The 13,457-nt window shown below is 36.2% G+C and overlaps 1 protein-coding gene across 6 annotated transcripts in view; it reads left to right on the top strand.

The window, feature by feature from the left end:
• GK5 (glycerol kinase 5) overlaps positions 1-13,177 on the top strand; it is a 28,624-nt gene extending 15,447 nt beyond the window's left edge. For 3 of the 6 annotated variants that reach the window (XM_086845011.1, XM_023933154.2, XM_023933155.2), the window contains 7 exons: positions 721-847; positions 3,472-3,576; positions 5,870-5,955; positions 7,166-7,269; positions 8,578-8,637; positions 10,860-10,993; positions 12,064-13,177. In XM_086845011.1, the coding sequence (XP_086701137.1) occupies positions 721-847; positions 3,472-3,576; positions 5,870-5,955; positions 7,166-7,269; positions 8,578-8,637; positions 10,860-10,993; positions 12,064-12,200 (753 nt within the window). In that variant the 3' untranslated portion in view covers positions 12,201-13,177. Of the gene's footprint in view, positions 1-720; positions 848-3,471; positions 3,577-5,869; positions 5,956-7,165; positions 7,270-8,519; positions 8,638-10,347; positions 10,452-10,859; positions 10,994-12,063 lie in introns of all 6 variants that reach the window. The other 3 variants (XR_015274730.1, XR_015274732.1, XR_015274731.1) reach the window with 3 other exon arrangements.
• Positions 13,178-13,457: the final 280 nt, after the last annotated feature.

The following is a 13,457-nucleotide window of genomic DNA, read 5'->3' as shown; positions in this document are numbered from 1 at the left end:
CATGCTCTTTCCTCTAGTTAGAATTTGGATAAGAAAACCTGAAGTGACTATTTGGAGCAAAACTTGCTTGAATTAGCTAAATTTAAAAAATCTCCCTTAGCTAACATGAATTTGTCTAGTTTTAAAGAACTGGACTAAATCTAGCTGTAAATTTACTGTGTCACCAAGGCAAAAACATAAGTAAATACATTTAATAACCATCATCATTGTTGGAAAATGGAAATGTTGGAAATGGAATAATTTGGTATAGAAGGGGTATCCAGGAAAAAGAAAGCCAAGACCTCAAAACTTCAACTTTCTATTTGGAGAAAAAGGAATTCAGGCCAAGCTACTCTGTTCTGCTCTCTGGGATTGTAAATGCCCTGTTTATCCTTATTAAATATTAAACCACAAAATACTTCTTTTATTTCCATAATGTTTTTCAGTGTTGCAAGCAATACTACAGACATTCACATTGTGTCCAAACCTGGTGTGATTTGATACCAGTTTTAAGTCTTACTGTTGTAATGCAAATACTTAAGAAATTGTTAAAGAGTCCTCTCTGAATGCTCAGTTCCTAAGTGGTTACTTGTATTCAGAATGCCAAAGTGTTCTTATACAATAAATATAATAAAATACAAAGTGTTCTTTACTTATACAGTACAGAGATATTTTCAAACCCAGCATTGCAAGTTGGTAGTCAGGAGCTAACATGTTCCATTGTTTTTGTTGGATTGACAGGTAGCTGATCAGCAGTCAGCTACATTTGGAGAATGCTGCTTTCACCCAGGAGATGTTAAACTGACAATGGGAACAGGTGGTTTCTGGAATGTGAATACTGGAGAGCAGCTCTTTGCATCACAGGGAAGTAAGACAGCAGCAGAGTTTTGCTTTTAGGGGATTTTATTCTTTTGGCTGTTCCTTCTTAGCTCTTAATGCTTAGGGTACACAAAATAAAACAGGGTTGTGCTTTTTCTTCTGTCTATAGGTGTAGAAAAACAGCTTGGGAGTTCTTTCAGAGGAGAAGACTGTGGAAAATTTTTATCAGTAATGTAAATATTGATTATCCTAAAGTAAGCTTCTCAGGAAGAGAACTTAAGTGGCATGATTAGTAATTATATCTGCATCCCTCCTGTTTTGTTTTTTCCTTCACTTGTTCTTCATTGCAGTATTGTACAGGATTGGAGAAAAAAAGGATTGGTCCTCTGGCTTCTTAGATCAAAACGTTGCAGTGAATCATTGCAAGTTCCTCCCCTTGAGCCCTTATGCATTGAAGCACCTGCAGTGAGATAATGTAGGGTTAGAAGTTAATAGTTTTCTTTTAAAATGGGCTCCCCAGTGTGTTTCTAGTGTTTAAAACTTTGTCATTCTGAACATCTGTGGTCTGTCAAGTTTGTTAATTTGTCAGAGATAGCTATTTGTCAAGAGAGCAACACTGAGCATCATACTGAAGTAAGTTTGCCTACACAGTCTCTCTCTGTCTGTCATATTTTTGAAGAGTTACTAATTTCAGGATGTCTTATGCTTAAAATGGGGTGGGGCTGGGAAAGAAGACAACAGTGTGCTAAAGAGAGTTTTACCAGCTCAAGTCTTGAAGAACACTGGCAAATACATGAGATGTGTCAGAACTGAATAGCATAGACATTGAATTTCCTATGAATGCAAATGCTTTTTATGCTAATTAATTATGTCATTATTATGATATTTTTACTTAGGAAATAATACATATGTAGTCCAGTAAAATGCAATAGCAAAAAACATGCTGTAAAGTTTTTCAGTTTAGCTATTGTATTCTGGTAGGAGTTAAAATCTTCTAAGGCAGTGCTGTGGAACTTTTACTGCTTTAGGCTGTTACTTATGTTAAAATTATTTTCCCTGTGTCTTTTGGCTGTGTGGGGTATGGTTAGTGGGACAAGTTAAGTGCCTGGCTTTTTCAGTGCCGTGGACATGAAATGTGTTCAATTTTTAAAGCTGTCGTATGTATTTAAGACTGCAAGATGAATCCCTGCAGCATCCTTGTGCAAGCTATTCATTAGCTGCTGTTCTTGTTTCTGGTCAACATTTAGCTCCTACATATAAGAATTTGAAAAAAAGAAAAATAAAGTGGTTCCTTCAAGAACAACCTGCCTCACAATTCAGTGATGGAATTATGTTGTATAGGTTTAAAAGGTACCTCTGGTAGCCTGAGGGTTCTTAATACCTCTGGTCATGTAAAGTGTCATGGGGATCCCTTCCCTAGAGGTATGATTATGTTACATAGCTAGAGACTCTGGTGTGAGCATCTTTAGGGAGGCAACGTGATGGATGGATGTCTCTGTCCTTAATTAGCTGCACTTCTTTAGGATCTGTGGCTCAGTCTTTTGGGCTTTTTTATTTGTGGCTTTACCTTTGGTAAAAACCAAGGATTTTGAGGGACACCTGCATGGATGATCTGGATTAAGATATGTTACATTCCCCTTTCAACAGACAAGTACAGACTTTAATCAGTGCTGCTGATGATTTTATATCATAAGCACCAGAGTGCCTCCAGCACTAAAACAAATTTCTGCAATTGCACTGGTACTCCCACACAATTCATTTGGACACAGGCAAGCAAACTGGAGATGATTCTGTGAGGAACATACACATCAGAAGAGTCACTTTGAGAAAGCAGAGAGACCCCCTAGATCCTTCTGATGTTTTTCTCGTCCTTGTAAAGGTACAATGGGACTCGTTTACTTTTGTTGCATTACCTGTGATTTCTGGGTCCTGAGCAGGGTTTCATAAAGTCTGGGTGCTTTCTTCACTCCAGCAGTTACTGTACTTGATTGGGTGAAGTTGTTGCAGTGACCACTGACTATTTGGGTTCTCTTATAGTGACCTGAAAAGCCATTTCTTTAGCTGCAGTGTAGGTGAAACTTGTTTTCTTCTTTGCTTTCTGTGTGAGGAAGCATTGCATATTAAACAGAGAATTAAAAGTACATCACTTTCATCCTCTTCTGTGAATAAGATCTGTGCTCTAAGTTTGTGTTATTTTTTTTTGTGTATATATGTCTGTTTCAGTTTTGTGTTTCCCAACTGAGAGTCAAGCCTTCAGGCTTTATGTTTTGGGGAAAAACACTCTTACTTTTTAGAAACCCTTGCGTAAGGGTGGATGGACTTAAATAGAAAAGCATTGATAACTTTTTAGGTATGCACAATCTCTTATATAAAAAATAAAAATAAGCACAGATAGATCTTTAGATTAAAGGTATTTTTTTTGTAATTTGATAGCAATTTTTTAGGTTAACTTTTGTCTAACAACCTGTTGCTCAGTTCTCTTGTAATACCATCACTAAAGTTTTAGACAGCACATTTAACCTCTATCAGTGACTTCTTTAGCTTGAATTCTACAAAGGAATTGAATAAAATTTATATATTTTTTAGGTGGGTTCATTGTGAGGAATGTTTGTTTGTGTTTTTCTGGAAACATTTAATTTAACTGATTGTTTTGTTTCATGGGAAATAATTAAGGTCTTTATCCACTGATCGGTTGGAAGATTGGGGAAGAAGTTGTTTACTTAACTGAAGGCTCTATGTCGGACATTGGCACTGCCATAAAATGGGCTCAGGATATAGGTAAGTTCTTTAATTTTACAGTGGGTGAAATATATAACTGCTTAAGAAGCTGTTTTATGGGTTCATAGTTATGTCAATTTAATTTTATTATTCGTAATTGAAGGAAGTAGTCTGCATTCTTTGGACAGTAGAAATATACAGTCTTTTTTGTAGGTATTCTGCTGAGTATGTTTGCTACAGGGAGTTTGGTTTGCACAATCATCTCTGCCTCAGACCATCCTGCCTAACTAGGCTTTTATTTTCCTGAAACATCTTACTCCTCACTTGCTTTTGGGAAGTCTTGAGCTGTACATCTCATAACTAATAACAGGTTCAATGTATATGAAAGCACCATGAAGAGCTTTGCAAGTAACAGTATGTTGCTCCACGTGGAAGTAATGTGCCTTTTGGCTGTTGTTACTATTTTGTAATGAAAGGTTTTGCATTCCAGTTTAATGACAGACTAAAAAGATACTATGTCTGTAGTAGTTGATGTTCAAACCCACTGATTGTTCATAGGACAGCTGTTCTTGGTTCTAATCAGAACTTCAAAATTTACTTGGCTTGCTTAGAAATTTAGTACATTTTTACTAGGATGAGAAAAAACTGATTAGTGTCTCAAACTTTGGACTGTCTGGGAAGGGTTTTCCTCAAGTGTAACTCACCACAAAATTCCACGTTTCTTGAAGCTATCAGCTTTAGGTGCATATGTACATGTATGTGCTCTGGTACGTGCCCCTAAAGGTTCACTGTGACTCAGATTGGTCGTCACATCTTCAACATTTGACTAAGCTTAGAGAGTAACAGCCACAAGGCTTTGGAGGAAATGACTCAGTTCAGTGCTGTGGACTCAAGTGTCACTGCTACATATATAAGCTTGCTGCTTCAGAATCCATAATTAAAATGGGTAATTATCCATATGGAACTTACCTGTACTTAAAATGGGTATCATTGGTATATGCAGAAGCATAAAGGATTTTTAGCTAGTCAGTAGTAAAATGATCATGACCTACAGTTGCTACCATAGAAAAAAAAAGGGGGGGGGAAGTTTTAGAGGTGGGATAAATAAAAGGCAGGCTGATTTAAACTCTGTAACAAGTAAGGCCTATATTTTCTGAAAATACTGTTGTAGAGGAGTAGAATTCAGAAACTTTTGTCAGCTTTAGAGAATGGAGAAACTTCAGCTCTACAGAAGGAATTGGGCCAAAATACAAGGTAAGCCAATGGCCTCAGTAAGGGTGGTGAGGCTCAACAATGGATGAAGATAAGACAAAACAGTGGTAAAAGTTTGGAAATAGTAATTTCTGCAGCAGGGCAAACTTAGTTTAGTGGACTTCTTTTACTGGAATCATGTAACTTCTAAGAATTTTGAGGAAGTAGTGTGTGGAATTTCAGCCTGAAGTCAGTCTTAATTTTTGATTTTCTGTCTTGGCATACAGGTACGATATATATAATTCAGTAATAGCAAAGACAACAAAAAGGAAAAAATGTGATTGAGGTTTATTAGTCTGAGCAGAGTAGAATCCATAGTTTTCCCACAAATTCATAAAGGTTACAAAGGTAAAGTGAAAGTCCTGATGAGTTACCAAGATGGGTAAGTTGAGCTAGATTAAACTAATTTACCTTTAATAGGAAAATTTACTTTTTTATTCAAGAAAAAGCAATAGATCTCATCTACAGGAGACTTCTAGTCTTCTGTAAAATCATGTTACATGGCCACATAAGGACATCATTAGTTACAGCTTTGGAAGATGGATGTTAGTACAAGAGTTGCATGTGGGTGAAGAGAAATGTCTGTAGAGTTATAAAAGGACTCGTCTGGCTGGACAGAGGATAAAAGCAGTGTCTATCCAAGAGGCATTATTGTGATAAGAGGTGATCTATTACCTTATGTGTCACTTGTTAAGATACTAAGGATGCTGATAAAATATAGGTATTAAGGACTTTGTAGTTATTAGGTGGATGGACTAACAGTAGCAACATGAAGGGAAAAAATATGTTCTATGAATCTAAGGTTTTAGCACTCTTAGTGTGCCGTTATCATTCTTAATTCCCATTTATGTCTTGAAGATTAAAATGCTGCAGCACAGCAGACAGGAGAGAATCCTTTTGTGTTTAGCCTTCACCTGAATAGTTTGGGATTATTGATATGACTAATGGACGTGAAATAGAGGAGAAGAGAGTGTTTTCCTTAGAATGTGTAGATTGAAAATATTACAAAAGGAGTAGTCTGACTCTAGATTTTTTTCTCTTAGTGGGACAAAATGAAGAAATCGAAGGAAATAATAACATTGTACAACATATATCTTTACAGAACTTTTCACCAATGTAGATGAAACGGCAGAAATGGCGCAGAGTACTGCTGATTCTCAAGGTGTTTGTTTCATTCCAGGTTTTCAGGTAAAATTATTATTAACAGTAAAATCAAGATTATATTTTAATAATCCAGTTAAAATTAATATTTACATTTTTAATGGTAGAAACTTACATCTTATCACAGTATTTATTCTGTCCTATTGAGGTTCTTATTGTCTGTAGCTCATCATGATAAATGAAGGCCATTGTCATATCAGAATGGTTAAATGCCATTCCTCCCCTTGAGAAAAACTCTACCAAATAGGAGAATTAGTGATGGACAGATAAACTAATTTTCCCCCAGTAACACAGGCACTGCCTGCAGAGACACAAATGAATGTCACAGCTTTTCTGCTATGAAGTGCAGAGCTTTCATTGAGACAATACTTCTAGTCACTGTTCTAAAATAATTGATTTTATTCTGCCTTTTTCAAGGTGTAGGTTGTAATTTATCAAAATATTTAAAAGTATCTAAATACTAGCAAGATTGCAAGTCCTGGTGTTATGAAAAGCAAAGATAATACTTAAGCACTTCTCCTTGGAATGATCAAACTCAGTAAAATAGACTTCTCTCTTAGAAGTCTTAAATGACAGTTAGCCTTCAGTGATACAAGCTCATCTCTCAGTGTGTTGCTAAATGAGTTAGCCATACTCACTTTGATCATTCCCAGGACTAGTGTTTTTTATGAAGAAACTTAACATCTTTACCTTACCTTTGTCTAAGTTCTACATACTAATGGAACAAAACAAAGAGCAACTTAATTTCTTCTCCAGATAGCCCAGCTTCCTTCAGTGTCACTGATAACAGGCTGTAGTATAAGCAATAAAAAGTAATACTGTCCTTTTCAGTATTACTTTTGAAAGTCAATTCTTCTCTTTTTCAGGAGTTCAAGAGAGGGTGTGTGTGAATTCTGGTTAGAGAACAGCAGTATCAGTAATATTGAGTGTGCCCTGTCCTAGGTATTTAGTGTACACTTTAAATGTATTTTAAAGAGAAATTATGTGGATTAGACTTTTTTAGTTTGTCTGATTTGGAAGAAGTCACTTAAACGTTTTGCTGTTGAAAGAAGCAATTTAAACTGTTCACTGAGTAAGCTAAAATAACTCTATATACCTCTTACATATTGTTCTCAATTTTCTTCTTTCACTATGCTGCGTGTAATTGTCGTAAGTCATTTTTTTCTTACTCTTTAACTTCTTTCACAAGGGTCTACAAATACAATTCACTGAACTCATGGTGACATCTTTTCTGCAGGTTTCTGGGGATGACCCATATTTATGTGCCTCTTTCATGGGCCTGAAACCTTCCACTAACAGAAACCATCTTGTTCGAGCTATATTGGAATCTCTAGCTTTCAGGTACTGCTTGCTAAATTATCTGGTTTATATTTTGTTATGTTTGCTTTTGTTTAAATCAGCAGTGTTAAATGGATACATGGGGTTTTGCAGCTTGTACAGTACACTACTGTTACGCTGGAAAGGAGTTTCAGCTGCTTCCTTTTTTTTAATACTTTGCAAATAAATTTGTGTCTATTTGTTTGTTCAGAGTTTTTGTCATTAAGCAACCATATAGAGATTCTTAAATAATGTTGCTTTCTGCATTTTTTAAAAGTGTTTTCTGTTTAAAGTTTGTCCTTCCTCTCCTGACAGTATTTTGTCAGAAGCTGTAGTCTTCTCTAGTTGTGCTTAAAGTATCCTTGAAGCTGAAAGTTTTACATTAGCTTTTGTTTAAAGTTTGAAATTTTGGTGTTTTATAAAACAAAGTATCAGGCCTCTTAAACATCTTAAAAGATGTGAATGGACAGCAGCTTCCAGGTCTGTGAAGGCTAAAGATGTCACTGCTACCACATCAGTATCTCACTGCTTTGCCAAAACATTTCTCAAACTGGAGCTGAGTATGGATTGAGCCTGGCTCACACTGGACTGTGGCCAGTTAGGGAGCATTGATGTGATTCCTTCCATGTAGCAAACAGCTTTGCTTTGGGCATAAAAATCTCCTTCAGAGAGCTCAGAAAAGATGTCTAGAGGAGGGCAGCATTCTGAATTGCTGCAACTGGTTTCTAATGCATTTTTCTCCTGCACTGTAAGCCTGAACATGAGGTGCAGTAATTTCTGAACTGACATATGGGTGTCTTGAAGAGGATGTTAAGGGATGTTAAGAATTTATCCATTTCTGGATACATCTTGATACTGCATACAAATAGGTAGAAAAAAGTAGAGATCCTTTGTGTTTAGATTTTCTCCCATTAAATGAAAGGTTTTCAGGAAGAAGTCAAACTTGAAGGCTTCAGATATTCCCCTTACAGAATAGCTGGATAAACTCCAATTAGCACTGTTGGCTTACTTTCCTCACTCTAAGCCACTTGTTACATCAACAATTGCATCTCTAGAAACCTATCAGTAACTTTCAGTGGGAAAAATGAACCTTCTACAGTGATTTGCTATAGAATGGGCCATGATTTAGCCATACTTTTGTAACTGAACAATAAAGACCATTTTCAGTGGGTTTGGGCTTTTAGTTTATGCATTCTAGAAACTTTTCAGCTATTGCAGCAGTTCTAACAGAACTGAGGCTTTTCTTGTCTTCCATTTATTTTCTGACCATGTAGATACTTGAAAACACTTTACTGAATATTTAATGCTTAATCCAACTCAACTTTTTTTAAGAAACAAACTGCTTTACGATATTATTGAGAAGAAGGTGCACATTCCTCTTCGAACTATTCGGTAAGTTCTCTGTAACTTTTAAATTTGATGTATGAGATTTTGATTTCAAACAGATTTGAGCTTTATTATGCATTTTTATCTTATTGTAAAAATTCTGCTGTTTACAAGTAGATGATTTCCAAGTCAAATATTAATGTAACTTAAGCAGCAGTAGAGTCTACCCACAGCTATTGGCATTGGTGATTGTTAGTAGGAGAGTAATGAACTGCTGTAATTATTAAAAGAAAAATTAAAAAGAAGGCATATCCATGTTTTCAAGTAGCACTAGAATGCATATAGCAATGCCTGCCACAAAGGTCATTCTACCCTTTGTCATCATTCTTTCATACTGACATTTTCTATGCTGGATCTTTCACAGAGAATGTTTTGAAGACTTTGGTTAAAACTGGTTCTATTTGTGAGGGAAAGAGGGAGATGAGTTTTACAATTCAATTGTTAAGACTTGGTTTTGCTTTAATCTTGGAAGAACCGTATCAAATTTAGTGAGGTAGCTGTAATCCCTAAAATATGCTTGCACAACATTTAGCTGAATTAAGCATTTCTGGGAGACCACATTTCACATTTTGTTAGGGAGCTTCTTTGAGAAGCTACAGCAATCTGAGGCTCAGAAAGCTCTGCAACAAAATTCCTCCCTCAGGCAGCCAGGGTCAGCATGGCACTGCAGTCAGGAGCAGAGGCGAGCATTCCTGTCCCTTCTGTGCCTCTGCAGAGGAAGAATAGACTGGCAGGCATGTAGAGAGCAATCAGACTCTCCGTGGAAAAAAGAAAGAGTACAGAAGTGGGAGGAGGTAAAAGTTTCTGCTTTCCATCACATATTGGGAGAGAGCAGGCAAAGGTGAAGAAACAGCCAGGGTTAGGGGTTTAATGAAAAGATGAAAAATACCAGAACTTTGATCACATAGGAAGCTTTCTAAAATAGAAAATTGCATCCAAAATTTGAAGACATTACAAGTGCAAGCTCTTAAAAAACTCTTCAAATATGGGAAGTGTGGAAATACAGCCTATGAAGCATTACAATTCTGATTCCATTTACATTGCAATGTAAACTTTAAATTGCATGATCATGTTATTTTTCATTCATGGATATAAAGCTGCGGTTTCATATAGCGTCTGTATTACTTAACTAAAATCAGTAGCAATTCAGCTTGAGGATTAAATGTTAAAACATGAGACACACTCAGTGGGGTTCTCAGTAGGGTTGCACACTGCTTTACCATCCTTATGTCTGCACATCTTTTCCATCTGTCAATTACATTTGATTTTTTGTTGTTGTTTTTATCCCATAAATTTGTTCATTCCTTTTTTAACTGTTGTCCTATATTCCTTGTTTCTTCCTGGTCTCCTGGCATTGTTTTCATTAGTCCTCTGTAGATTCCTGTTATTTCTATTTGTTTGTCTCAACACCATCAAGAAAAGCACAGAGAAAGAGCCCTCAGCTTTAGTCAACTATAACTAACGAGTTTTATTACCCAGCACTTTCTATAGCAATAAACACTAGATGTCTTCTCTGCACCACATTTGATGGAGCAACAGCTCCATACATGGCTGGTATTGGAATACAAGAGCATAATGAACCTATCTAGGACATTTCAAAGATTGCTTTTTGTTTTAGTTATTTTGTTTGCAAGAGTAATTACTTTGAAATCTCAGATGATTAAAGTTCAGCACTGATAAGTTCTTGTTTTCTCCATTAAATTGGTCTCAAATTAGGAAAACAGACAGATGGAAGCCTCATTCTGAACTTCCTCTTAAAAAGAAGCAACTGTGAAGGCATTTTAGCTAACTAATACCAAGATTTGGTAGTAAGGAAAAAGGTACTTTTCTAGATCTGAGAACATATGAAAGGGTTTGTTTGGTGTAATGGTTTTGATTGTTGTCATATTGTGGTGGTAACTATGTAAAGGTTCTATTATAAACCATAACATTTCAGCCAAGGTTATGCATAGTTTTAAAAGACAGAACTTCAAGAGCTTTTGATAGTGACCTATGTCCATGTCTGTCTACCATTCCTCTCTGAGTTTATAAACTTTGTTTTTTTTGTTGTTTTTTTTTTTGGCACCTTGTTCTGTTCTCTAAATTTACCGATAAAGAGGAAATGCATTTGTGCATGAGTGACAGGAAGATTTATGCATAAGTGTGAAATATCAAACGTTGTTTTCTGAAATGCTGGCAATAAGCACTTAACACATTTTTTTTAACTACTTCTTCCCTTCTCCCTATAGAGCTGATGGAGGTGTCAGTAATAATAGTTTTGTCATGCAGATGACATCAGATTTAATTAATAAGAAAATAGAAAAACCTGCAAACGTGGACATGTCTAGTCTTGGTGCAGCTTTTCTAGCAGGCCTTGCTTCAGGTACGTAGACATTACAAAGGCTTTTTTCCCCTTTATCATGCATGTTATAAATACAATAGAAAAGAACAGACAAAAAAAAGGGCATAACGTCAAATAATTGTAATTCCAAAGGATTACTGTAGCCATTTTTGTGGCAATCTAAGGTAAATAGTGTTTATGTTTCTCTGTACAGTACAATTAGAAGGATGTATTGCTAGAGAAGAAAGGTGAATCTTGTTCTTGCTGCCTCCTCTTTCCTTGACTCAGGCACTCCATGTCCATTCCCATACTGGTGCTGCCTGAGTGGTGCTGGCTGGGGCTGGGCCATGTGGCCAGGGAGCCACCGTGCTTACCTGCAGCTCTGTCACACCCACTGAAGCTGTGTCCTGTGCTCTGTGAACACAGCCTTTATCCTTTGAGGCTTTCACAGGAATGAAGTACAAAATAAATTATTAACAGGAAAACCAGCTCTACTTACACAGAATTGTTTCATATTGTTACCCAGATTGAAAGCTACAAACTGTTGATTGTTTTGTTAAATATGCACCTACAAAAGATGTTTTTGTTGAAGTGCTTTGAAATGTAAATAACACAAATGGAGGTAAAAACTATATGCTTGGGTAAGACTTATTCAGCAATTAAGAGTGCAAGAAAGTCGAGACCCTTGACAGCCAAGAGTGATTTAATAACATAAATTAATAGGAATCTGTTTCTTGCCATTTATACAATTTTTAAGACAGTAGGAAAGCAGATAAATCTTGGTTTCTGGGGCCCTTCTTTGTTGAGAAGAACCTGCAACCAAAAGCACTTTGTGGATGAAACCGAAGGGAACTTCAGTGTACCAGAGCTGTTCCTTGGAAACCATCCCAGTTAAGCAGATGCACTGTTGTCAGGATTCCAAACAAGTGGATCCTATTGGAAAGGATTTTCACAATATTAAAAATATGCTTCCCTCTGAGAAAGTTGTTGGTAAAGAAAAGCTGTCATTATTTCTTACTGTGTTTCTGCTTTGGATCTTTTGGAAATAGATTAAAACAACTCAAAAATAACGTATTTGTAGTTGAGCTGGAGAATGAATTTTCTGTTTATAGGATTTTGGACTGACAAAGAACAACTAAAGAAGCTAAGGCGAGTAGAAGCAGTGTTTGAGCCCCAAAAGGATTCAGAGGAATACAAACCTGCTATGGATGCATGGCTGCAAGCAATGAAACACTCGCCACACTGGTAGAAATTGGAATTTTAATTTTTAGAAGAATTAAAATGGTTTAATTCATATTTTATTAAATCTTGACATTAACAGGACAGTTAAAAACCATAACTGGAATTTGTGATGGTGTATTTTAAGTTGTGTGATATTTCAGTTACCCCCCTGCTGCTGGATTACTTACCATACTGTAATGAACCTTCCCATCATCCCTGTGGCAGCTGTGATCCAGCTGCAGCATTTGTGTCCCTTCAGTGACCTCCTTTGGGTGGCCCAGCTGCTCAAATCCTGCCATGTACTGCACATGGGCTGTTTTAACTGTGATGGGATTTCTACAGAGCAACTAGCCTCCCTTCAGATCTTTAAAATCTTGGGTATGTTAATCATCAAGGAAGGGTAAAAGGCACATTTATTCCCCTAGGCATTGCTAAGAAACAAAATGATTGTTGGGGCTGGGTTGTGAGGAATTCAGTTGTGTACAAAGACGTTGTTTTGGTAGTAGCCTGTTACCACCTTTTGGTTGACGCTAGGCGCTGTGATCACATTATTTGTGCACTAGAGCAAAATGAAATACAAAAACAAATATGCTTTCAACACTCCATTTAAAAAATTCAGGATTTTTGTAGCTGATACTTTGTAGCTAGCTTGTAACTCCATTTTTAAAAATTTTATAGACCAAAAGCAATCTTATCTGGTGTGGCCAGCACAGATACGTTAAAACTAGTTCCAGGTATGCTATCTAACTTGTAAAAATCTGTACTGTTAGTATCTTCAAGGCCATTTTTAAATATCATTATTATTAGCTAAAAGGGAGTAAAAAATCTATTTTTGAAGCTATAAATTAGTTTTGTATTTTTGAAACAAATAAATTAATTAAAGAAATGTATAGTTAATTATTCTTATATATTTGCTTGTTTCTAAAATTACTGTAATTTTCTCAGGATTATGTGTAAATCAGCTTCCAAAATGTAAAATGATTAAACATTTTAATTTCAGAATAATATCAAGTTCAAGCTGTGGGTGATTTTTATTCCACAGACACTGGAGATAAGAAATGTTTCTGGATTTAACATCATTAAAAGAGGGGTGAAAAACTTCATTTTCTTGTGCTGATACACAGAAGGTCAAATCATACACCATTTCCTCAGTTTCCTTCAATCATGTACCCTGAGGTGGAGCATCTCCTCTAGCTGAGTTTAAATCCCGTCTCATTTACTTGTCAGCCCTAGCTTAATGTGCCATTTTTCTTATTCTTCTGCTACATTCTGCCTTTCAACCTGT

This window comes from Cyanistes caeruleus, chromosome 10 (assembly GCF_971803275.1).
Source record: "Cyanistes caeruleus chromosome 10, bCyaCae1.hap1.1, whole genome shotgun sequence".
NCBI classification, from domain to species: Eukaryota; Metazoa; Chordata; class Aves; order Passeriformes; family Paridae; genus Cyanistes; species Cyanistes caeruleus.
The sequence above is the reverse complement of the archived record's forward strand: the minus strand, read 5'-3'. Positions and strand labels throughout refer to the sequence as shown.